Source organism: Phlebotomus papatasi, chromosome 3 (genome assembly GCF_024763615.1).
Source record: "Phlebotomus papatasi isolate M1 chromosome 3, Ppap_2.1, whole genome shotgun sequence".
Lineage (NCBI taxonomy): Eukaryota > Metazoa > Arthropoda > Insecta > Diptera > Psychodidae > Phlebotomus > Phlebotomus papatasi.
This window is the reverse complement of record NC_077224.1, coordinates 76,027,821-76,054,575: the sequence shown is the minus strand read 5'-3', so window position 1 is coordinate 76,054,575 and position 26,755 is coordinate 76,027,821. Positions and strand designations below refer to the sequence as shown.

Here is a 26,755-nt window from a genome sequence, read left to right as displayed (position 1 = left end):
CCGGTAGTATGTTTGGACGATTTCCCTTGTTTTAACTTTTTGTAATTTGCAATTTTTAACCAAAATTATAAATTATCAAAAAAATAAATATTTTCTTGTTACAGTGCCCGCTCTCTAATCCGGATCGCCGTAATCCGGACGAAATATCGACGGTTAGATTTAAAATCATTTTGAGGTTATGTATACACAAGTATTCAGCAATGAAAATGAAATATCCTGTGATGTTTTTTTTAATAAATGAAGTATAATAGCATAGAATTCTCTAATTATGTTTTTTAAACTTCTTTGAAACTTTTATTATAATTCTAGAAAAAAAAACCTTGTATTATATTTTCGAGACGTTGAACAAATTCAAAAAATCCATCCGGATTACGAAGCGGACATCTGTCATATTGTCTCCCAATCATCCGGATTACGAAGCGGGCACTGTATTTATCAATATTTTTATTTGTCATTGACAACTTTCGTAACATACAAACCCACCATTTGCCTCTCAAATGACATAAACTCAAAATGTAACCGGCTTACATTAGGTTGGTTGCATGTTATAACCATTTTGAATTACTTTTTTAAATGAAGCAACAAACTTTTGACGAATCACAAATCATCAACTTTTGGACATCAATAACTTTTTATATGAAATAAAATTAATTATTTTTTTTTTAATTATATAACTAAGATCTACGGATTGCAGAGAATTCATTTGCAAAAAGAAAAATTCGAAAAAATATTTTTTAAAATAATTTTTTGTACCTGGTTTCCCGAACGCACATGAGGCAACAAAGTTTTTGACACCTACTGCATATCGTCGATTTTTAATCGACGATTAAAACGAATAAGGGGTCAATCCAGAGATTCGGATTTGTCTGCTGATTTGTTTAGCTAGCTAACAAATGTACGTAGCTATTCACAAATTAAGAGCTTTCTCCAAAAAAGCTCCTAATGGGTACTGATTTATCGCTACTCAGTGTGGAGAGTTCACTCTTTGGTGGGAAATAAAAATTATTTAGTATAAGAACAGTAAGAAATCTTTAATAAAAATTGTTTCATTGAATTTTGATCTTTATCTTTCTAAACCCGCTTATCAGAGAGCAGAGCAGTGATGTCCAATATATCCAATGAATCTGTTCAGTTCTTTGTTTAAATATTTGTTCTACGTTACCATTTACTGATTAAGATCTAATATTTTTTTTGAAAAGCTATCTTAAATGCTTATTTCTATACTTACATTATGACTTCCTTGAGGAAATTCCAAACTCTAATAAATTATACAGGAATACAAAACAAATTCAATAATGTTTTCATAGGAATGAGGAGGTTTTATTTCAAAATGTAATCATTTATAACGAAAATACATAAATACGTTCCATCATTATGTAATGTGATACAACATAACGACCTACAGTTAAAACTTTTTAAAATATCATTCAGAAAAAAATACTTTTTAGATTGGGAGAAAATACAGTATATAATTAATTAATTATACTTGACTAAAAGCTACGAAATACGCAATGTGATTTTTGCAAAGACACAAGAAACTATTCATGGACAGAAATATTTCAAAAAAAAAAGAAAAGAAGATAATTTGGAGACTGATTCTCCAGTGAAGAATTTTCCCATGACTTGTTTTAAAAATAAATAATGCATCGATTAATTTGTAAAATATTTTTGTTTGCCTTAAGTAACCGAACTGGCTATAAATATTGTTAGATCTAGCGAGAAGTTCTGCCACATAACTAATTCATTCGAACTGTCCGTTGCTTATTCATATTTGTGAGCATTAGTGATATGTACGAGGTGAGAAGGTCATCCATCTTGTAGCCCAGTGATGTTTCGCAGAGTAGCTTCGAGCCACGAACCAGATTGCCTATCGTCATGTGGAAGTACGTGTTGCCAGACGACCAATTGGAGATCCGGGTGAAAGGATGCGTCACCAGAATGTCCTGTGATATTTTTTTTAAATTTTTTATTTGTTTTTTTAATAATTAATTCATTTATTTTTAATATGAATTAAACTTCAATATACCTTCGACTGCGGATGAATAAGACTGACTCCGTGTTTGTTGATGGCAATTAAGAGCATTTCGGGATAATTGGGTTCAGTGGTTTGCTTAACTTCAAAGAAGGCTGATCCAAACGTTGGCCATCTGAAATTGGCAAAAACCAAAAAAATAAAATTAACTTTTTCAACTTAACTCTTTCGCGTCATTAGGGTCATATATGACCTGGGGAAAAAACATTTTTTTTTACTATTTATATTAATTGAAATCTATCGGTTTGTGCACGACATCATAATAGAAGGATGTAAGATTCTTGGCTAATTTTCTCAAGACTCCAGATATTTGAGAAATGACTTTTATTTTTCAACATTTTTTATATTCATTTATTTTTTTCAGCAAAAAGTTCTTTAGAAACACAAAATAGAATATCCAAAGATTGCATATTGCATATTTTGATATAATAAACTACTCTCAATTTTCCAGAAAAGCGTATAGAATTTTCCGGGTCATATATGACCCTATTGTCGGGAAGGGTAACAGTGTTTTCGTCCCAAACCTATAGCGAAATGTAGTTGGGACATTGTTTTTCTTTGTGAAATGCAGGTGGGACATCTTGCTCCTGGACATTTCATCTTATATCTGATGAATTATAAAATATTTTGCAATATTTTAGAGTATTCTGCAAGCGTCTCATGTTGTGCAATTGTATTGTGTGTGAATAAATATGTGGATAAGTTTATTTTTGCCAAATACCACTCAAAATATTGTGACAGAGACTGTTCAAGGGATTACCAGGAAGATTCCTTGAACACCAAGAGTACAGTGTTCATCACAACAATCCAGTTTGCCATAGTTTTAGCCAAATTAATAACTTCAAGCAAAAAAAAAACTCTTAAAAAGCCCGTGATATAGATTTTGAAAATGGTATGTACACTTCCCTTGAGGACAATAGGGTCATATATGACCCGGGGTTTTTCCGAGTTTTCACGCAATGGAAAATTTTTTCCCTCTCTGAACTATTATATTTGATCATAAAGCATTAGGAAAAACTCAATTTTACATGAATTTATCTGCTCAAATAAAAGTGTGACAAGAAAGAGTTAAGAAAAATACCGAAAAAACTACCTGTAGACTATTTTGAGGAATGTTATTTTTGCATCTTCAGGACTCATGCCTGCGTCCTGATTGTATGCAGCCACAATCAAGCGTTTCCAGTCATTGCTGCTCTGCAATTTAATGAGGTCCGAAGGCACCAATTCGCGAAGCATTTGCCTACAAAAAGATACGATTTTTAATAGATTGTAGATATAGCCAATGTTAATGATTAGCTTACGGTATAGCCTGAAGCTCCTGTTTGCTCTCTCCAAATCTCACCCGATAGACCAGAGCTGCCAATTTGGCGGCTTCGTCCTTGGCACACTTGTGATATCCCCTCAGCAACTTTGGCAATTCCTGGTGGTAGTGGAAGATCAGATCGGCGTTCCTATCTTTACCAGGCACCGTATTAGTCCAGAGTTTCTTCATGAAGAACACTTGATACGTAAACTGGGGATTGGTTCCATCACGAGTGGGTCTGGCTTTCTTGATCCAATCCGTAAGGTGACGTACGAAATCAAAGAAGAAATCACCTTCGGGAACGGAAATCACCTTATCGGCAATTTTTACAAATAAGCTGAAACCTTCGGCTGAGCGGAGAGTGAGACGTTGTGAGATGTTGTGGCAGAAGTCCTTAGCACGCGTGGAGGAGTCCACTTCGAAAGCTTCGTCTGTGTCATCTGGAAAGTAGACTTTATGGAAGATCTGTGTAGTCTTGTGCTGAATTGCCTCCACTTCTACTTGATGCGGAGGATATTTGCGTTGTCCGTTGCGAATTGTTTTTTGAAGACGATGGAGGCAGTCCTGGGAGATGGGATGCCTTCGTGAGCGTAGGAAGAGTGTGAGTTCCTTCAGTAAGCCCTGGCTGCACGCAAATAATCCACTTGCCAGCCACATTAACTCCCATCCACGCTCTTCTGAGATTCTGTTTCTATTGTCTGTAAGCTGTTTCATTAGTTGGCAGAAGATCTCATCTCTGAGAATTTCATGTTTCAAGGGACCATCGAAGATGTGATCTGTGATTTCATTTCCAACCCTTGGGCGTTTTGAGGGTAAATCTCCCATATACTTCAGAATAGCTGAGAAGGCGAAACATGCTTCTTCAGCTAGTTCCTCCTTCATCAGCAACTTCTTCAGCAAAGGCTGCTTCAATGGTTCCCTTGAGTATCTCCATAATTCTTCATTGTTCCTCTTAGAGCTCAGGGTTAGAGTCTTGGACATGGTCCTCTTGGGTGGTGGTCTAAAGTGATCCAACGCATACTCAGCTAAATTATGTGGCCGATCTCGAGGTTCTGTTCCTCCATTGGACACCGTACTCAAACGTCGTCCATGATGAGCATCCTCCACGCTAAACAGAGCCAGAATATCATTGGGAGGCTTCGTTAGAGTTGGCAAAACGTAGACAGTTTCAGCAGGAAAGTCCCCACGTTCCTGTGTCCTCTCGCAGCGCCCGATACACCAGCCATTGTTGAGCACGGTTTCACCTGTGCTATCCTCCTCTAATATTATCAAATCGCCCTTCAAGAACGACAGGAAACTGGTACCCTCCCCAGGGCTCTTGTAATCCTGCAGTGCGATCACAAACTTGGACCTGAAAGCGTAATATATTGATTTTCATATTTCCCTGGTTTGGGCTTCATTCAGAATTTACCTCTTTTTGAGTCCTTCCAAGAAGTACACAACAAGATCACGAATATCTTCAGCATTGGGACTCTGGAATGTAAACTCTTCACCTCGCACAGTGGACAAACTGAAGGTCTGCGTGAAGACTTTATTGGTCTTTTGACTGGCGACGGATGTGATTTCGGGGAAGGAAAGTTCCAACAAAACTTGCTCTTGATCATCTACCACATAAACTCCTGTCCAGTTTACTGCTATGATGACATCATTCTTGGGTAGATTTGGACCAGAATTCCTGTAAAAAACGATTTATTATGAGATCTTCTTTTGCATATTAGTAATATTTAGTCAATCACAAAAATAGGGTTCATCCCTCTTACAATTGTGATAAAGAAAAAAGAAAAACAAGTTAAAAAAACAGCAACAAAAAAAGAGAAAGAAAAATAAAAGAACGATTTACAATAGTATAAGAAAGGTAAATGAAAATTAAATAAGAAAAAAAAAATCTAATAAGTGTTCTCTTAAGATTCATCCTGAAAAAGCGTCGGATGCCATCTGCAGACCTACGCAGATCACTTGGAACGGAGTTAAAGATAACTACGCCCTTTACAAATAATGACCGGTAAAGGCAGTCACTCCTGACCTTAGGCACTGTGAGTCCCCGAACCCTGGCCGAGCCCCCCCCTAGCCAGAAGACTCGACAGGTACTGAGGACACCCAAATATTAACAAACTAAATAGAAAGAGCACAGCTCTTAAGTTTAAGTGTGAAGTAAGGTCACAGCCAATAAATACATTTCTATGGGGAGTGATATGGTCCCGGTGATTTAAGCCACAGATATATACCTAACACAATTATTGAAAGAAACTGTTAGACGACGGATGGTGTCACTATCCGCCGAAAAGAAGAGTTCTGCTCCGTAGTTAAAGAAAGGAAGAAGAAGCGCTCTCGCGAGGAGTAAGCGAGTGTCATAAGGTGTGATGTCCCGGAAGCGTCGAAGGGTGTACAAAGAATAGTTTACCTTACGGCAAATTGATGTGGCATGATCTGACCAAGATAAAGAAGAATTGAAGATTACTCCAAGGTTTTTTACCTGATCAACAAAGGGAATAATTTCTCCGTGAAGGAGTAGAGGATAAAAATCAAAAGAAGCTGTTCTCTTAAGCTGTCTACACATTACACAAATTATTGAAATAATAGCATTTCAAAGTGATATTGAAAAGAAACTTCAATATTGAAGTGAATATTGAAGACAATATTTCAATAATTGCCTACACACTGAACAAATTGACTTCAATATTAAAACTTCAATATTAAAAACACCAGTCTAGTCAAGAATTCACAGATCTTTTGGGATTTTCTTCCATATTTTGTCATGAACACCCAAAAATACCCTAGTTGGTCAGAAGGTTTCTCCAGTTTCCTCCAGAAAATCCCAGATCTTCTAGGATTTTCTTGTTCATTATGTCTAAAGCACTTCAGATATAGTATCTGAAGTGTTTTTGACATAATATACAAGAAAATCCCAGAAGATCTGGGATTTGCTGGAGGAAGCTCCAGGAATCCTCTGACCACAGAATGTATCTGAAGTGCTTTGGGCATAATGAACAAGAGAATCCCAGAAGGTCTGGGATTTTCTGGAGGAAGCAGGTGATTAGTGCTGACCAAGATGGGTTCTTGAGGAGATTGAACAAAATGTATAACCAAATTCCAAGAATCTGGGATTTTCTAGAGGAAGCAGGAGAGATGTGTCTTGACTTGGATTTTGATCTTGGATGTGTTTTCATTCATGAACAAGGAAAATCCAGCAGTTCTGTGATGTTCTGAAGGAAGAAGATTCCTGACCATTAAAAAATGTTGAAGGAAATATTAAATCTATTTAATATTTAGAATTTCTTTGAAATTTTATTTCAATGTGACTTTGAAATTTTTTATTGACATAATTTGGCCTGTAGCCATTAAAAATAATGAAATAAAATATTGAATAGAATGTTCCATATTGAAACAAATATTTCAATATTTGCCTTCAGACTGGACAATTTTCTTCAATATTGAAACATTTATGTCAATAAATCTTTGTAATGTGGAGGCAATCCTTGTCAATATTTGATATTGAAAAGAAATATATCAATAAATTATATCTAATGTATAAATAACGATGGCTTGAGACTTTTTCGGGTTTAAAAGCAAACCATTCGAAGACGCCCAGTGCTCAATATTAGAAAGGTTGGAATTCATATGTTCAAAGGCGCCCAAGGGACTGGTAGGATCCCCATCCACATAGATTTGAAGGTCATCTGCATAGAGATGGAATAGGCAATTTAACAAAATTGAAGGTAAATCATTGATGAAAAGGGAGGATAAAAGAGCACCAGCAAAGGGTACCAGCAAAGTAGGATTGAATAAGGGCAACAGCGGAAGAAGAAAATTTGAAGAGACTACACAACTTGTATAGCAAAGAAGGTTGTGAGGAAGACTATCAAAGGCCTTAGTGAAATCTAGAAGAACTATAATCACAAAACGACCACGGTCAATAGCTGAAGAAATGTCATAATTTACCTTGAGAAGTGCGGAGGTAGTACTGTGACCCTTTCGGAAACCCGATTGAAAATCACAGAGAAAGCCATTGTCAGTCAGATGTTGAGAGATTTGTTCATGCAGAACAAATTCAAAAGCTTTTGAAAGGACAGGGAGAAGGCTAATAGGTCTAAAGTCAGAAGGAGATTTGGGATTAGAAATTTTGGGAATTGGAACCACAAGGGTCCACTTCTAAGTATCCGGGTAAGTTGAACTTGTACGGATGTGATTGAAGATATTAGTGAGCACTGGAGTGATCATCGGGAGAAGAATTTTTAAGAAGTCAAGGGAAACGCCATCACACCCAACGACACTTGACCTGACACGGGAGATAGCATGAACGACATCCGCTTGCGAGACGCAGCTAAAGCTAAAACCCTCCCAGGGCGCGAGGGAAGAGAAGGGGAAGCCACAGTCGCAGCGGAAGAAGAGGAGAAAAATGTACACAATTCATGAGCAGTAATGGATGACCTATCACTAGGTGAAACAGAAGAGCGCAAATCTAGTTTTTTTCAAGGGGTTATTCATAAGCAAATAGAGTGGCTCGAGTTCCCCGTTCCCTGAAAAAATACATGAGTTCCCCGGGTTCCCCAGAAAAATGCATGAGTTCCCTGGGTTCCCTGAAAAAATGTATGGGTTCCCCGGGTTCCCTGAAAAAATACATGAGTTCCCCGGGTTCCCTGAAAAAATACATGAGTTCCCCGGGTTCCCCAAAAAAAAATACATGAGTTCCCCGGGTTCCCCAGAAAAATGCATGAGTTCCCTGGGTTCCCTGAAAAAATGTATGGGTTCCCCGAGTTCCCTGAAAAATGTATGGGTTCCCCGGGTTTCCTGAGAGTTCCCTGAAAAATATATGGGTTCCCCGAGTTCCCTGAAAAATGTATGGGTTCCCCGAGTTTCCTGAAAAATGTATGGGTTCCCCGGGTTTCCTGAGAGTTCCCTGAAAAATATATGGGTTCCCCGAGTTCCCTGAAAAAATGTATGGGTTCCCCGGGTTCGCTGAAAAAATGTATGGGTTCCCCGGGTTCCCCATAAGTTCCCCGGGTTCCCCGTGGGTTCCCTGGTCAGATTGGCTCGAGTTCCCCGAAATGAGTTACCCCAAGGGGTTATTCATAAGCAAATAGAGTGGCTCGAGTTCCCTGTTCCCTGAAAAAATACATGAGTTCCCCGGGTTCCCCGAGAGTTCCCCGGGTTCCCCATGAGTTCCCCGGGTTCCCCGTGGGTTCCCTGGTCAGATTGGCTCGAGTTCCCCGAAATGAGTTACCCCTTGGTTTTTTTTTATGTTGCTCCAGAGAGTTTTTAGTAAGGTTACGCACTTTGTTTCGTAGGCGCTTAAAATTAACATGATCGCTTGTACAACCAGATCGCTTCCATTTCTTGTATGCAAAATCTCTGCGCTTAATCAGTGACACAACGTTATCGGTGGAAAAAGGCGGGATAAGTGAGCGCTTCTTGGGCACAACTCTCTCAAATAAGTCATTAAATTCAAATCATTAATTCAAAGGATTTTTAGAAAATGGCCATACCTGTACGCTTCGTAAAATCTGGAGAACAATAGTGGCCACTTGTATTTGGCGTAGCTCACGATATCTTCCTTAACTTTCAGTGTGGGAACTTTCTCTTTCAGATAGTAGCTCCTCTTGTAGGCTTGCAAAACGAGGGCTGCCCAGCGATCCATTGCTTTCTCAACACCAGTAAGACAGTAGTCTGGGATAAAGTTGGGCAGGAGAGTAAAGAGACGCTCCATGGCCATGTCATTACCATATTCGATGTAGTACTGTTGGGCTGCAATCATGGCCAAATCCTCTTCTTTGTCGCATCGGTACTCTCCGAATTTTACCCCTCTCACCACTTGCTGGTATATGAGATTCGTGGCAACTTGATCTTCAGTGGGATTGTGCCAGGGAGCAAAGATTTCCTTGCGGAAGAACAGGCGCCAGGGAGCATTCCGTTCTTGAGCACCCTGTTCCTTAGCATACTGTTCGCATTGGGAGATGGCGTCCATAACGTGATCTCCACCGCTACCCAGAGATGATACCTTATCAAACAAAGCTATGTAAAGAGAGAATCCAAACTGATCTTTCAACTGTATCTTGTCTGACAGCTGATTGCACAATTCCCGAGCCGTTGTGGCAGAATCCGCAAGGAGAGTTTTAGTATTCCCATCCATGAATGTGATGGGTAGCATGATAGGCTTCTTGGACTTTGTGGCTTGGAGTTCCAGCCAAGATGGTGGCTGATTGCGCGTACCATTGTTAAATGTTCTCTTGAGACGATCTTCACAGTATGGCGCATATCCTGGTGGACCCTCACGGATGAAGGCTCTCAAGTAGTTTACAAATTTCTCAGATGGTGCGAAACAACCTACGCACAGAGAAAGAAGAATCCACCCACGAGCATGGGAAGATTTGGACGGATTGTTAGTGAGTTCTTTGCAGATTTGACAGTAAATCTCATCCCTAAGTTCTGCCCTTAGTATACCATGGCCGATAATAAAATGCAGTTTTTCTAAATTTGACGTAGGACGTGATTCCAACCAGGATTGATAGCTATCAGCAGTATATTCCTCATCTTGGAGACGTCGACGAACATCCTCACCCAGTTTGTTCTTGCGTTTGAGGGTGAGCGATACAAGTTTATGTCGAATTGAGCGGGGTTTCTGTTTCAGGAATGTCTCAGGATCCAGACCCATCATCTGTGCTTCTTGGAATTCTTTGCTTCTAATAAAATTTCTTCCCAATGTCGCAGTGACTTTGGACATAACGGACGTGTTATCGCGATCCATGGTATGATAGCGTGGTTCAGGAAGATCTCCTGTAAATCTCAAAATGGTGATCCAGAGCGCCTGTGCTGCCAGTTGATCACCTTGAGTATGAAGCGGAAGAAGAGGATGTTTGAGCGGTTTCCTTGAGTATTGATGTGTAACATTGCCTTGGAAGTATGTAGCTGCAAATTTCTGGAACTTGAACTCCGACAAATCTTCCTCATCTTCAGATATTTGATGCACTTGACCAATAATTTCCTCTTGATGATCTAAATGAACCGATGGCAAATCATTAAATACTGAGGTTTCGCGACCACCGTGAGGAGTTGGTGCTTCACTGCTGGAGTCTGGAAGAAAGTCAAACATCGCTTCTACCAATTTGCTATCATCCACTGGTTCATCGGCCTTTCTGGCAGCATCATTAATAAGATTCTTCTTCACTTCTACCCGCCTTCGTTCCTCCATTTCAATTTCCATCTCCTTTCTCTCCATCTCATTGAGACGATCTCTGTAGTGTTGCTCAGCTATTTCCTTGGCCCTCTTGTTGCCTTGATGCTTAAGTTCTTGTTCTTCAATTTTTCTGAGACGCAAGGCCTCATTGTAGCGGCGGTAATCTTCCCTCAATTTTCTGTATTTCCGCACAGCTATCATCTTTCTAACATGGGATTGAATCTTCACTATTGCCCACATTTTATGACCGTATTCCCGACGCACCAAGTACCCTCTAGCATGAGCTTGAAGTCCTACAATGTGACCTCGAAGATGCCTGAACCGATGACTCAAAACTCGTGATCTTATCAATGCTTGAAGTCTCATGTATCCCACCTTCATCTTCACGAATCTCTTTCTCTGAGAGTATCCCTTCCAGTATTTCTGTATAACTATAGCTGCAGCCTTCATCCTAAGGAAGCGTCTTCTGTAGACCCAACCTCTAATTGAGCGTTGGAGAATAAGAATCTTCCTTGTCAATACTCGATCACGTTCTTGTTCTAAGAAGAGATCATGAGCATCTTTCAAGAAGACTTTCGTATGGCCTAACTGGTAGTCAGACTTTCCCAAAACTGCTGCACAAATTCTAGATGTGGCCAAGCGACAGTCTGTCCGATGAGCTGGTGGTACTCCTGAGATGAGGAACCTGTAACGCTCAACAAACTCTCGGAAACCATGTCGTATTGGATAGCCTGCTCTTCTGATACGAATGGTTTCCATCATTCCTGAGTATCTCAACTGCCGACAGCACAGTCCTCGATCAAACATCATTGGCTTCTTCGATTCATTGGGCTTGATACATCGAATAAAGAATGGCTGGCAACTGCTAAGCGTCTTCATTAGAGAATCCAGACTCTTCTTGAATTGTGTAGACAGTGTTGGGGTCCTTTTCCTTGTCTCTGCTCCCATACCAATGTCTTCAGCAAAGACCAACTGAAGAAATTTGTTATTGGATATACTGATCAGTTGCAGAAGATCTGCACTAAAAGTATCCCGATTCTTCTCCAGGAATCCTCTGGTATCATAAAATACAACTCCTGCAAAATGATTGAGTCCAAAGCTCGTGTTGATGTCACTCTTGGGTTTCAGGTAGTTCTTGTGTGATCCATGAGTTTTGTGCAGCTTTGCTAGCATTGTCTGATCAGTTCCTTTGGGAAATTTGGCTTCCTCATCGATCAGAGCCATGATGTTCAGTTGCTTGATTGCGATGAGATCCAGAGCATCTTGATTGTCCACAAATTCAATATGCTGCCAATTGATTCCTTCGTGATTATATTCCTCCTGTTCGAGCTTGAAGATATGCTGCACAAAAAACTGCTGTAGATTCTCATTGGCATAGTTGATGCAGAACTGTTCGAAACTGTTGTGATCAAAATTCTCAAAGCCAAAAATATCGAGAACTCCTATGGAATTTCTCGAGGAGGCACGTGGCCTATAAATGGCGCTATTGATTTTTTTCACAATCAAGATGAACAAGCGTCCGTAGATGCCTTTGACAAAGGCATCTCTAACATCTACGGACTGTTCTCGCGAAAGTGTTGAGACTACGGTTTCCCCATGGGCAAAGAGAGTTTTTCTGGTCAGTGCATCTATTAGGGGCTGCACAGGAACACCCAGAAGATTAGCCACTCTCTCAACATTGATGTTCTCTGTGATTTCTGTAGCATCGAGATTATCTATTACTGTGGCCTTGTATTTGATGTTACCACAGTGAAGTAGAGCAGCTAGCAGCTTTAGAATATCCCAAATTTCACTATCGGAAAACAGGAGGACCTTCATTGCTGAACGAATGTCAGCAAATTCAGCTGCATCTTCTCGTCCTTCGCAAGTTATACTATTTCCTCCGGTTAAGTATCTGTAGTCTTGAGGTTCCCCTAGATTTAGCTTTCTCTTCTCCTCATACGACAATCCCGCCAGAAGGCAGTAGAACACATGGTAGTTCCTCTCATCTGGACTCTGTGATACAATTCGAGACTTTTCCAGCAAGTACTGCTCAATCTTTGCTCCTTCAATCACTCCACTACTGTTGAAGTGGATGTCAATGTACTTCCCAAATCTTGAAGAATTATCATTCCTGATGGTTTTGGCATTGCCAAAGGCTTCCAGAATGGGATTTGCTTCGAGAATTTGCTGTTCAATCCACGAGTGTTTCCCACTAATGGCAGCCAGATACTGTAGAATGAGCTTGGTGCTCTCAGTCTTTCCAGCTCCAGATTCACCCGAAATGACAATGCATTGATCCTGGCGATAGCGCCGCATATGTGCGTATGCATTGTCTCCTATTGCGAAGATGTGAGGAGGAAGCTCACCGATCTTCCGTTCCTTATATAATTTTATCTGGTCTGCGGTGTAAATTGGAAGTATTTGATATGGATTCACGGCCACCAGAATTGATCCCGTATAGGTCTACAAAAGGAATTTAGAAGGATTAAATTTAATAAATCTTTAAGCATGATCTTCATTTATAAAATTGGTATGAACATGAATTTTGAAGAAGATGCAGAAATAAAATTTCAAATCCCATAAGGCCACAATTGTGAAGAAAATTTCTCACAAATGAAACTCTTTTCATCGCAAAAGTTAGTGAGATTTTCATTTTCAAAACAAGAATTAGCATTTCAATAAGCGTGTGAGATAGTAGTTTTTAGTATTTGGCTCACTTACATAAATGAGATTGTCATTGTAGCGTATGAGTAAATTTCTGAGAATTCCCGCCTCATGAAGATCTCCCAGGGAGATCATGTCTTCTACGCCCTGCACCGAAGACGCGTGCATCGCCTTTATCCGCCTCTCTGGCGTTAGCCATTGCTCGTGTCCGTCGTCGTCCTTCACCTGGATCCGTCTACCTTCTGCTGATACCACCCTTGCACCAATTGCTACATCGAATTCCCTCCCGGAGACGGGCTCGATCCAGATGTAGTCACCCTGGAAAACAAAAATGCATTAAATGTGTGGCATCAGAAAACGCATAGTGTAAAAATATTCCGGAAGTATGTCGCTGTATTTGATGAAGCACAAGCCTCTCTCTGCCAGACCCTTTTCCTCTTTTCAGTTTGGCCAGCGATGTGGTGCATTTTGTGCCATGGAAAGGTGAGCAATTGTGAGAAAGAAAAAGAAGTGTGTAGCAGACAGAGGAATTATAAAAAAAACCCATGAATGGCGTGCTACCACTGGCAATTTCTACCAGTTTGATGTCAAGTCACGAAGGCCAGAGACCACGAAATATCCTCGTCAGACACTGGCTCTTTCATCCATCCAACAAATATAGGCCTTCAATTTCCTCAACAATGTCTTATGTTTTTATGCACCACCCACCCAACATGGGGAAATTTTATTTTCTCTAACTTTTCCTCTCCCTCTCTTTCTCTCTGGTCATTCCACTTTCACTTTCCTCGCCAATTACATTGTATCCCCTTTTTTCGACACCTGACCATGTGCCATTTTTCAGCTGAAGCAGAGTGGAATCAAGAAAAGTAGCACAATCAAAGGGGTCTTTTGCATAAGTCAACAGAACACCTCAAATAACAGGTTGATTTTTTAATTCTTTTTTTTTAGTAATCATAAATTCTTAGTGTAAATGATTATTTGGGAATTTGATGATATACTTTCGTTGTTTTGGAAAAAATAACTACCGGTTTAATCTAAATTATACGTTACTTTTTAAATTGATGCTTTGGCACAAAAAAATAAGCAAAGGGCAGGAGATTCATTTGGTTTTATAAGCAATGAATGGCAATTCAGAAATTTTTAAAATTTTCAACAATGGGGCAAAATTAATTAATTAAAAATTACCGCAGAAATTAATCAAAATTTTAAATTTTCATAATAAGAATAATGCAAAGTGAAAAGAAAATTCAACTTTATCTATCTAATAATTTATAGTATCTGGTACAATAAGACGGCGATGGTCGCATGAGAGTTGCGTTAAATTAAAGAGATGACAAATAAATTCCCTATTCTGTTATATAGAAAAATGACAAATAAACACTTATCGAAAGTTCTCAATATGCAAATGGAAGAACAATCGGATTTGATACACGAAATATTGTTTAAAAAATTTATACAAGGTCTTTATAAGTTTGTTGCGATATGAATAAATATAAGTATTTAATTAAAAAGACTTTACATGCAAATCTTAAAAAAAATTACAAACTATGCAACATATTGATTGTTTAAGGCAGGGCAGGTACAAAAAAAGCAACATATTGATTTTAATGTTAATCTTACTAAAGGCATAGGGGAAGTCTTTCAGTCTTCGCAGGCACTCTCCCTTCGAACATTTAATATTTTTCCCATATTTGTGTTATTTATAATTTTTAAAATATCATATAAAAATAAATACATTTTGCAAGATAATAGTTTTTCAATCCTTAAAGTTGATACTATACCGACTCATTACCGATTAACCCCGATGCAGTCAGGTTGGAAATTTCAAAATTTTTCCAAAAAAAAAAAAATTCAATTTTAAGCAAATCAGTTGAAAAATAGGCCCTTCAAAGTAGTTAAGCTCGATAGAAATGTTTTTCGAACATAGGTATCATCGCTTCGAACATAGACGAAATATTTACCTTGCCTATCTTCAAACCATATTCGAAAATGAAGAAAATCTTAGGAGCCGTTTTCGAAATAAACTAAAAAACATGGTTTCGGAGAGAAAAGAAGGGGCTGGGAGGGAAAAGAAAAAAGACTGCTAGATAATGTTTACTTATGGGGGGTCGTCGAAGACCGCACTGAGAGAAGTCCGAAAAAGTTAGAATAACATTCCGGAAATGTTAATTTTACTTTGCAGTGTTGATCCAAAATCGGTGTAAATATTATCCCTTTTAGGTATATTAGGGGTTAAAATTACACTTTTTCATGTTCATTTTATCCTTAAAAATGTGTAAAATTAACATTAAATAATGTTGATATATTTTTACACCTAAAAAATGTTAAAGTTCGGAAGAAAAAAGTTAATCGCATCCTCTTTTTTTTTTCTCAGTGCGGAAGTCGATATCTTTTACCATTTGGCCTCCAGCCCGTGTAACAAATTGAAAAAAGTGGACTTTATAACTGCTCTCTTTTTGAATTCGAGCAGTGAAATAGGGGGTTAAATAATCAGATTCAGTCAAAAAACTAAAATGCGTGATTAAAATAAATTAGTTAGGAAAATACTAATTTTTGTTTACTAAAATCTGACAAAAATTTGGCTAAACATAATTAACATTTAAAATAATTATACAGGTTACAGATACAATAAAAAAAATCTCTTTATTTTCCCTTTGGCGAATCTAAGAGTTTTCTCTGTTTTCATTTCGGGATTGGTTCGGTAAGACGGCGGTGTTTAATACTTCTTAAAAATTGAATTATTTTGTATCCCTGTATTTTTCAAATTTGTTTTTAATAGCACTCGCTCTAAAGTAGTCATGTTAATAAATTAAAAAGTAAATAGAGAACTTGCATTGAAATTTATCTGTTTTTAAGTTGAAAATTGAGTTACCGATCAAATTTGATTTTTCGCTGATCAAGTTTAATTTTTTATTGCCCATCTATTCAGTGTCTTTTAAATTAAAATACCAATTTATGTGAATCATATCTCATTATGAGATCATTAGTTAATTCAAGAATATTAAATCATTATATAATTATTAGTTTAATATTTGATCTTTAATCATTAAAAATAAATTAGGCCCCTTAAAAGATTTTGTGCAAATCTTGTCACATAGGGTAAAGTGGGACAAGTTGGACAGTGGTACAATTTGGACAATAGCACAATTTGGACAGGGTTTTTTGGCTTGATAAATTTAATACTTCATTTTTATTTGTATATTTTTAATTCTTTAGTTTTATAATTTGGTTCCTTGTGCTTAAGAACAAATTTTATACTGTATTTATCAAGAAAAAAGCCATGTCCAACTTGTACCGGCCAATTGTCCAACTTGTAACACTAATTCCAAATTATATCACTTTACCCTAATTACTGTGATTGTAACTATCATCAGGTGGATTAGCAAAATTTTTCTGCACTTAAAAAATTTTAACGGGGTGATGAATTAAAATTTGGAGTTTGAGATAGAGAAAACACGCAAGAGTGGGGCTTATTTTTGAGAGGGCGTAGTATAAAAGCATCTTTTTACCCTTATCCTTCATTTTTAAACATTAATAAGATGCATAACCTTTTATGATTCACTTACTCTTAATAATTTTATTAGAGTGACTTGTCCCTGAATATTGCCATACTCTAACTCTAACCAATGTTGGTTCTAAGCTCTATCTGAATTGGGGCGTTTATATCTTGTAGACTAAATATTAAGAAAACAGTTCTTTCTATCCTCAAGTTGCAAAAGAATCAGAGTTGAGTTAAAGTGCTTTTCTTTTTTGTATTCTTTCATTATAAAGTTCTACAGCATGCTTATATAGATATCATTAGAACTCTTTATACTTATTGTTTATTTGTAATGACTTGTAAATGTTATTGCATTTTGCCGAGTAGCTATTGATTAAAGGAGTTAATGAAAAATCAATATCATCTTAAATTAATAGTTATATAGAGGGAGCGTTAAGTTATTCCCTGCTCTTTGAATTTACAATTAAGGAGATTATCATTTTCTTTCCAATTTATTATTTTCATAATTTAATCCTAACTGAGATTTGGAATTTGAATTGAATAATGGGAATATTTAATACAAAAAAAAATCAATGACTTCTTTTATAATTCCACATTTCGTCTGCTTAATCACCAACAATTGTACGTGCACCTTGAAGATTTTGAGATTTCCACGTAAATGGTGTTATGCAATATTTTCTCTATTGCATGCACAAAACAATTAATAAAATAAATGGAAGATTTCTGATTGACCAGAGATAGTAATTCACTGGTTTTTCCTTCACTCTGCAAATTGTGCCCTGGAGAAAAGTCTCTCAGTAATTACTTATACGACAGCTGATGATGGAAAGACATGGTTTGGCTTTTAATGATTTTCTTAAGAAATTACTGTATGCTTCCCCTATGATTTTATGGAAGGTTCAATTCGATTGTTATTTATATTGTTCTTCCATCTATAAATTATTCATTGAAATTTAATTTATTTTGCATAGAATTGCTGTCCATATATGCCACTAATGAAGACAATGAACGATTGAATTTTGCGTGAAGTGTTACAATTTGAAACTCTATATGCGTGTGCTACTTTTGAATTCTCCACCCTGTATTTAAGCGATTTAAGCATATTAAAAAAAAAATAAGGTAGTGCTTCATGCAGAATTTTAAATGGTTTTGAAACAAAAAGTGTGTAGGAAAGAGTTTTTTTTTGGGTAATACTCACTCGTGTTACGATCACCATCTCTTCGCTTCATTGACCTCTCGAATAAGAAAACAGACTCACTTAACGCTCAATTTATTCGGATTCCTGGTGCAGTTGACGATTCCGTCGAGGGTTTCTATATTGTAGAATTAAAATGCTATAATAGACCAATGTGCATCGGGAATGTTCGTGGTGCATCACCTTCCATTGGCTTCTTTTTCACCTCTTCTTCTACATTCTTCCACATACATTTTAATGTGTATTCTTAACTGTTATTCCCTCTCAATCAGGTGAGTCAAGTCAATTACTTGCGCGAGGTTTTTTTTCTTTACGCCTGTGACGCTTTTGCTCAAATACGAAGTCATAGCAGAGGATGCAATTCAGGAGCAACCTGACGAAATCGCCAGGTTAGCGAAAAAGTAGTAGCAAGAACTATGTGTTAACGGAAATTTAAATTTGAAATTTAGCTTCCACCGAGCGCCATGAGCGCGCCTAGCGGGAAATGACAGTGTGAGAGAAAAAAGAAAAGGAGAGAGCACGAAAAATTAATTGGTAAAAAAGTGAATTAAAAACTTGATAAAAGACAACACAGTTTGTTTTATTTGGCAACAAAGTGGCGCCCAACGTGGGGCACAAGTGAAATGAACAGAGAATCTACTAGATATGATGGAGCTGCCGGGCAAAATGCGGAGCTCCAATTGAGGTTAGATCAGACACTTTTACACGTAGAAGAGCTTCAGAAGGAGGCACGGGATATCCGGAGGGAGATGAAAGCTCGTCGGGAACGTGAAGAAGGAGAATATTCCTCGGGGGAGGAGCGAGATGATGATTATCCTACACCAAGAAACATTCTCTTCAATGAAAAGCGAGATTCCCGGGAGACCACGTGGAAGGAAGAAGTCTCTGCATATCGCGAGTTGACACAGTCAATGACTCAACAAAACCAACAAATCGCAAAATTGGCTGCACGTCAAGCTGGGCTGAAGGAATTGCCACGATTCTCGGGAGATGTGGAAGAATGGCCAATTTTTCTCAACCAATATGAGCAATCTGCGAAGACAGGTCAATACACATCGGCTGAAAATGTTTCTAGGCTGGAAAAGTGCTTGTCTGGAGACGCACGTGAGGCTGTGAAGACGCTCCTATCCATCCCATCCAGTGCAAACACAATTATCGATATCCTTCGCCAGAGATACGGCAATCCTCGACAGCTAATGCTTCGCTTGTCCTCGCGTGCAAAAGAAGCAGAGAAACCCAAAGATGACAACCCAATGTCTATTATCAAATTTGCTACAATTGTCCGGAACATTACATTTGCACTTAAGACATTGGATGGAGGGAGATATCTTTTCGGTTCCAATATCCTTGATGAACTGGAAAATAAGCTCACCCCAATGATGAAAATGTTGTGGGCTGAAGTGATACACTATAAACCGGACTATACAGTGGTTGATCTGTCAAACTGGCTCGATAAACGAGCAGAGTTAGCCCTCAGCATTGTCCCGCTTGAGATTAAAGAGAATACAGAGAAAACTGAGGAACGACGCCGTAAACCATTAAAATCAGGAAATGCTCGCTCTGTGTTTGCTGCAAATGCAAAGGTTGGTCAGTGCAACAATTGTGAAGAGGAGCATTACACCACCGTGTGTCCAAAACTCAAAGCGATGACACCTAATGAGAGATACGAGAAAATAAATGAATTGAGACTTTGCCGATGCTGTTTTGGTCGCAATCACCGATGGATCAAGTGTTTCAGACGTCGAGAGTGTGGAATCAATGGATGTAAGGAAAATCATCACCGTCTCCTTCATGGACATACGGATCCCAAGAAGAAAGCTCAGGCCATGCAAACAGACAATGAAGGTAAAAGTGTACAATAATATGTTTCAAAATTAACGAAACTAAAATTTCACAGAAATTTTGAAATGAACAAAGAAATATGAAATTAAGCTAATCTAATAATGCTATCAAGGAACGTGCTTTGATTATAAAACTTATTGAATTTTCTCGAACAATATGATTAATTTTCTTGAATTGAAGTGAAAAAAAAAAAATGCCGAAAATATTGAAAATGTTTGCCCACTAAATTGATACAAGAAAAATGGAATAAAGAATAAAATGAAATGTAAATTAGTTGCATAAAGGTATTTTTTCGTTATTTAAATGATATTGAAGAAATACATGATTTTCAAATTAGATTGATTATGCTATGAGTTACAGATTAAGTGAATCAATATTGTCTCTACCTTTTCCGGCAAGAGGATTTGCAGTGGGGGTGGTAGTATGACAGAGACATATTTATTACAACCTTTTCCGGCGAGAGGATCGCAGAGGAAGTGGCAGGTGATGGTAGTTAATATTGTCTACCTTTTCCGGCAAGGGTATTGCAGAGGGAATGGTAGAAAAAACGGAATTATGTTTGTCATTACCTTTTCCGGCGAGAGGATCGCAGAGGAAGTGGTAGTTGACCATGACTCTTAATGTCTTTACCTTTCCCGGCAAGAGTATTGCAGAGGGAATGGTAGTAGACTTCAATTTATATTTGTCATTACCTTTTCCGGCGAGAGGATCGCAGAGGGATACAAAGTAACTGATAATATAAATTTAAAATGGAAATATATGAATATTTAGGTACATGTGAGTATGTACATTTATATGTGAAAGTTGATATCATGATTACAGGTGAACAGAGATCTCCTGATAATACCCAAAGAAAAGATAAGGTGAAAACGAGAGTTGATGATGTGATGATTGAAGATAAGCAGCAAAGTGACCAAGGAAACGAAGTCCCTAGTTCTAACGAAACCACGTACTTGAACCGTGTGTGTGCGGCTGCTAATGTCTCTAAAAATGGACTCGTAATGTTGCGAGTATTACCAGTAGTGGTGAAAAATGTGAGTACCGGCAGCACTCACAAAACATTTGCTCTGCTTGACTCAGGTGCTACGGTTACTTTAATTGATAAAAGCGTTGCAAAAGAATTGGCATTGGATGGGACACCAGTTCCTATGAATTTACAGTGGTTGGATGGCACGGTCCAAAATCGGAATACTGCGACACGTGTGACATTACAAGTTAAGGGACAGCAGTCTCAAGAAAAGTGGTTTGACGTTGATCTCTGCTATGTTATTGATGGATTGAGACTACCTGAAGTAAATGTTGACAGAAACAAGTTGATTCGGGCTTATCCCTATTTAGCGAAAGTCAATTTCGAATCCATAAAGGCTGGGAGACCAAAACTGTTGATTGGAGAAGACAATGCTAAGCTGATTGGTACTCAGCAAATGGTGCATGATAAGAATTACAAACCCGTGGCGTCTTTGACAGCTCTTGGATGGGTTATAAGTGGAGTAGTGGAATACCCTGGTAACAAAAATGCAAGGAAGAAGATAGCCTGTCACGTGTCAGAATGTCAGGAACTCATTGACTTGATTAAAAATAGCTTTAGCCTGGAGAATGTTGGTGTTAAACCTTTAACAGCACCAATGATGTGTAAAGAAGACAAACTTGCAGTTGAGACTCTTAACCGTACAACAAGGCGCGTGGGAGATAGGTTTGAATCAGGTCTTCTGTGGCGAATGCCACAGACGCCAATGCCTACCTCTAGAGCAGCGGCTTGGACGCGACTCATGCAAATTGAATCCAAGATGGATCGCAACCCAGAATTTGGGCAGGAATATGTGAAGAAGATGCAATACTATATAGATCAGAATTATATTGTTCCATTAGACGAAAAGGACTTGAACACCGTAGAAGGAGAGACGTGGTATCTGCCACATTTCGCTGTATTTAATCCCAATAAACCGGGAAAAATCAGAATTGTTTTAGACGCAGCAGCAGAGGTTGACGGTGTTTCACTGAACAGCCGCCTAACGAGTGGACCGAATCTCATAGTATCCTTGCCGATTTTGTTGATGCAATTCCGCACAAAATCTCATGGATTTGTGGGAGACATTAAAGAGATGTTCCACCAAGTGACCATCCGTGATGAAGATCAAAATTACCAGCGTATTCTATGGCGAGGTGTAGACCGTGATGTTGTGCCCCGTGAATACAAGATGAAAGTTATGATTTTTGGGGCTACATGCAGCCCAACAATCGCAGCTCATGTGAAAAACATGAACGCGACAGAATACAGCGACCAATATCCATTGGCTGCCCAAGAAATTATTAAAAAACACTACGTTGACGACTACTTGGGTTGCAGTGACAGTGAGGATGAAGCAATTCAACTCATTCAAGAAATCATCGCAGTGCATCGCAAGGGAGGCTTTCAAATAAGAAATTTTGTCAGCTCCTCGAAAAAGATTCTTTGTGCATTGCCAGAAGAAGTCCGCCTACACAAATCCGTCGTTGATCTAGACTTTGAAAATAAATTCGAGAAGATCCTTGGTGTATGGTGGGAACCCTTGACAGACGTGTTCTCATTCAGATGTGAAATAAAGGTGTCTCTGGATACTATACCAACAAAGCGACAAGCACTGTGCACACTGATGAAAGTGTATGACCCGTTGGGGTTTGTATGCCAGTTTGTTATTCGAGGGAGAATTACTTTCCAACAAATCTGGCGATCTGGAATCAAGTGGGATGATGAACTGACTCCGGAGATGTATCAGAAGTGGAGAGCTTGGGCAGCTCAGTTAAAACAACTAACTGAGGTCGAGGTCCCACGTTGCTATGCATCAATCGAAATGAGGAAAGGGCGTGTGGAATTACACACCTTTACTGATTCCAGCGAAGACGCTTATGCAGCAGTGACATACCTGCGGTTTATAACCGAAGATGAGATCCACGTGTCATTTGTAATGGCGAAAGCCAAGGTTTCCCCTTTAAAAGCGGTGACAATTCCTCGATTAGAATTGCAGGGAGCAGTTCTCGGCTGTAGACTAGCCAACTTTGTTTTGGCAGATTGTGGTATTGTCGTGCATGAAAAGATATTTTGGACAGACTCAACTGTTGTTCTTAAGTGGATCAAATCTGACTCACGGACTTTCAAGACATATGTTGCACAACGAGTAGGTGAAATTCAAGAAACATCTGATCCCAGTGAGTGGCGATGGGTGCCAACCGAACTGAATGTCGCAGATATAGCGACCCGTGATAAAGGAACGACTAACTTTTCTCCGACATCACCATGGTATCGAGGTCCAGAGTTCCTTTATGAATCAGAAAGTGCGTGGCCGGAAACGCAACAATCTTTAGTGGCGCTTACCAAAAGTGTGAATGATGATGACCACTGGGAATCTCCAATAAACAGCAAACAGTTTGTAAAATGGCATCATATCCACAAGGTCGCGGCTTACGTACATCGTTTTCAACGAGCTTGTCGAGAACGCTGGAGGACTAAGAGTAATAAAGAGCATCCCAGGTCAGGAGCTTTAGACGCATCAGATTGGAAAGGAGGAGAAATTTACTTGCTCAGACTTGCTCAACGTGAAAGTTTTAATGTCACCAAAGATTTGGTCAAGAGTACAAGTTCCACGGACTTGCTGCCATTAGACGTAGAAAAGGGTGATGTCCTCTATAAGTTCAATCCGGCAACCGACCAAGATGGGCTTGTACGAGCGAACGGACGATTGCAGAGAATGCCACGAGTATCGCCAGAATTTAAAAATCCCATTATCCTGCACGCTGAAAATCGTATTGTGCAATTGCTGTTGAGTTCGTATCACGAACGTCTTGGACATTGGGGACCGGATTATACTCTGGCTGAGTTAAGAACAAGGTTCGAGATTATCAAGGGAAGGACTATTTTGAAAAGTTTGCAGCGTGGATGCAAAAAGTGTCAAATTGCACGAGCTAAGCCAAGTATTCCAATCATGGGACAGTTACCCCCAGAGCGATTGGATTCACATGTGATTCCGTTTACGTATACAGGTTGCGACATGTTCGGCCCAATAATGACAAAGGTAGGAAGAAGCGAGGTGAAGCGCTATGGAATGATTTTCACCTGTTTAGTTACCCGCGCTATTCACCTGGAATTGTGTACTTCAATGACCACTGACTCATTCTTAATGGCACTCCGAAGATTTTTCGCACATCACACCGTGCCAGCGAAGATTCTGTCTGACTGTGGCTCAAATTTCCGGGGAGCGAAGAAAGAGCTTGCAGATGAAACATCAAAACTCAATTTGAATGAAATCGCAGATAAGATGGCTCAGTTAAACGTGGAGTGGATTTTCAATCCTCCTTATTCACCTCATATGGGCGGTTGTTGGGAGCGACTAATTTCATCTGTAAAACATGCTCTAAGGATGTCAACCGAGTTTACAAAACACTCGCCTAGTGATGAAGTGTTATCAACACTGTTCGCCGAAGCTGCCAATATGGTGAATAGCCGTCCTCTTCTGGAGCTATCGGATTCAGGTGAATCTTTGACGCCGAATCACTTTCTGCATCATCATAAGTCATCTCTGACTTCCGGAGGCATATTCGACGACAAGGATTTGATATTACGCAAGGAATGGAGGAAGGCTCAAAGATTGGCGGACCACTTTTGGCAAATATGGTTGAAGCATTACGCGCCTACGTTGACAAATCGCCCAAAATGGAGAGAATCAGGAGAAGCCGTAAAAGTCAATGATCGGGTTGTGGTCATAGATCCGAATCGTCCCAGGAACTATTGGCCGATTGGAAGGGTAATCGAAACGAGGCCGGGCTACGACGGCAAGGTGCGCATCGTGAAAATCAAAATGGAGGATGACGGTAAAGAATATGTACGCTCGGTGGCACGTCTGGCAGTTCTCCGCCCCCCACCACTTATTGAGGATTGATGGAATTGGAGTTCAAAGAGCCTCCAATTCGGGGTGGAGTGTTAACGGAAATTTAAATTTGAAATTTAGCTTCCACCGAGCGCCATGAGCGCGCCTAGCGGGAAATGACAGTGTGAGAGAAAAAAGAAAAGGAGAGAGCACGAAAAATTAATTGGTAAAAAAGTGAATTAAAAACTTGATAAAAGACAACACAGTTTGTTTTATTTGGCAACACTATGTACATTTTTATATAAAGAAACAGTATAAGTCGAAGGATCAATTCTGTACAAATCGAGATTAGAAAGACGACTATGCAGGAAAAAGCATCTGATAGTCTCTATGATTCCTTATCAAGGCTTTGGACCTTAACCAAACGACGAGAGACTGAAAATTTTGGGGTCAGAATATATCTCTTTTTCTGACATCTTATAACAAAACAATAGCATTAATCAATACTACATATTGATACAATACTGAATAATTAAAATTATATCCCAAATAGTTCAATAATAGGTTATAAGATTTGTACCGTTTTATAAATCACCTCAAAGATTTCTCAAATAACGTAAGTGTAGTGCAATTGAAGCGATTAAAACTTAGTTTCGGTTCAAGTTTACTTCCGATTGTAATATGGAGATAACCTCCTTCCGGGTGCAACAGGGATGCTGATCCTTTCTGAGATCAAACAAAAATTTTTTTTCCGCCAAAGCTTTCGGCACAACAGTGCGCCTTTTTCAATAGCTAAAAGGCGAGAAAATTTATTAAAGAGACTTCCATACATTTTTTTTGTTATAATTTTACTCACTCAAAACCGTGATTCTTTAATAATTTTACTATATAAACTCTTTAATAAATTTCCCGCCTTTTAGCCACTGAAAAATTGCGCATTGTCGTGCCGAAAGCTTTGGCGAAAAAAACATTGTTGTTTGGTCTCTGAAAGATCAGCATCCCTGACGCACCCAGTAGAAGATTACCTCCCTATTGAATTACACATATTCTTCGTCAGTTATTCTATTGGTATAAGCTTATCTGGTACTCAACGACTATTTTTGAGTAAATCCGTATTTGTCGTATTTTTTTGAGAAACATAATATTTTTTCTATAACTGTTAAACCTCTGATGAAGTGTATTTTCAAAAGTTAACTCTACTCTAAATTTATGCTACGAGAACCTCAAGCGCATGTTCTTATTATGTACAAAAAGTTAAGGCATAACATTTTTGAAACATATACCTATCTCTAAATTAAGAAATGCACTATAAGACTTCTGATACTAAAAAATCTGCTTTACAACATTTTGTAAACTGATTTAACTGTCTTGGAATTTATAAAGATTTTTTTGTAAACAGTAATATTTTCTGAAAGTTTCAAGTCATTCAGAATATAACTTTAGGAAGAAATTCTAGGGGGGAAAGCGCGCTATCTTCGGACGATTTATGCTTCGAATATATTTCATTTTTTTCAATGTGTTACACGAATTTGGCCTATTGTAATATTATATTTTAATAGCTAGTCCAATGCCTCGAATTTTCAGAAAAGAGCTATGGGTAAAATCCATAAGGAATATAGAGAAAAAATTTAATTGTCCGAAGCTTGAGTCGTCCGAAGGTAGCGCGCTTTCCCCTAGGGGAAACTAGCACAGAATTAGCCAGCAAATAAAATTTGTCTTTGTCCATAATTTGTGAAAAACTTGTTTGAATCAAAGTTGAATAAGGAAGGAGTTTATTATTTTGAGTAAGTATAGTAGTTTAACTGCTATAGTAGTTTGCTCAATATTCTTTCTAAGGAAAACTACAACACCCCTCTGTCTAATTCTACTCCTGACTAATTCGGCTTCGATTTCCTCTACTGTCATTGGAGTAATATTGGTGATTATAAGCCGATTGGAAAGAGTTCAAAGCATGTCTGAAAATTAAAGAAATCGACGAGACCGGTCAAAAAACGTGCACAAAACATTCAAAAAATCTGATTCTGAAGTAAAAGTAATGGGCGCGAAAATTGATCCTTGAGTAAAGTCTGAGTGGATGGGGGTCCTTCAAGATCCCAATTCGTTATCTCTAACCGTTTGTCTTGCAGTCCTAATGAAGTTTAAACTGAAAAACAGTTACTATCAGCGAGTAAACTTTTCTATCGCCACAATTTGGAAAATGGCTTTATACACACATTTCTTTTTAAG

The 26,755-nt window shown here is 38.6% G+C and overlaps 2 protein-coding genes across 3 annotated transcripts in view; one reads left to right on the top strand and one right to left on the bottom strand.

Annotated features, from left to right (window-relative positions):
* Positions 1–1,298: 1,298 nt before the first annotated feature.
* LOC129805798 (myosin-VIIa) overlaps positions 1,299–26,755 on the bottom strand; it is a 38,320-nt gene continuing 12,863 nt past the window's right edge. The window contains exons 1-9 of one of the 2 annotated variants that reach the window (XM_055853953.1): positions 18,030–18,061; positions 17,850–17,964; positions 13,210–13,470; positions 8,819–12,951; positions 4,747–5,010; positions 3,334–4,686; positions 3,126–3,272; positions 2,027–2,147; positions 1,299–1,943 (exon numbers count right to left, since the gene is read on the bottom strand). In XM_055853953.1, coding sequence (XP_055709928.1) covers positions 1,737–1,943; positions 2,027–2,147; positions 3,126–3,272; positions 3,334–4,686; positions 4,747–5,010; positions 8,819–12,951; positions 13,210–13,470; positions 17,850–17,867 — 6,504 coding nt within the window. In that variant the 5' untranslated portion in view covers positions 17,868–17,964; positions 18,030–18,061 and the 3' untranslated portion in view covers positions 1,299–1,736. Of the gene's footprint in view, positions 1,944–2,026; positions 2,148–3,125; positions 3,273–3,333; positions 4,687–4,746; positions 5,011–8,818; positions 12,952–13,209; positions 13,471–17,849; positions 17,965–18,029; positions 18,062–26,755 lie in introns of those variants that run through there. The other variant, XM_055853952.1, reaches the window with a different exon arrangement.
* LOC129806767 (uncharacterized) lies at positions 18,470–24,601 on the top strand. Its single transcript, XM_055855539.1, has 2 exons — positions 18,470–19,691; positions 20,511–24,601. The coding sequence occupies exons 1-2, from the start codon at positions 18,470–18,472 to the stop codon at positions 24,599–24,601; spliced, it is 5,313 nt and encodes a 1,770-aa protein (XP_055711514.1).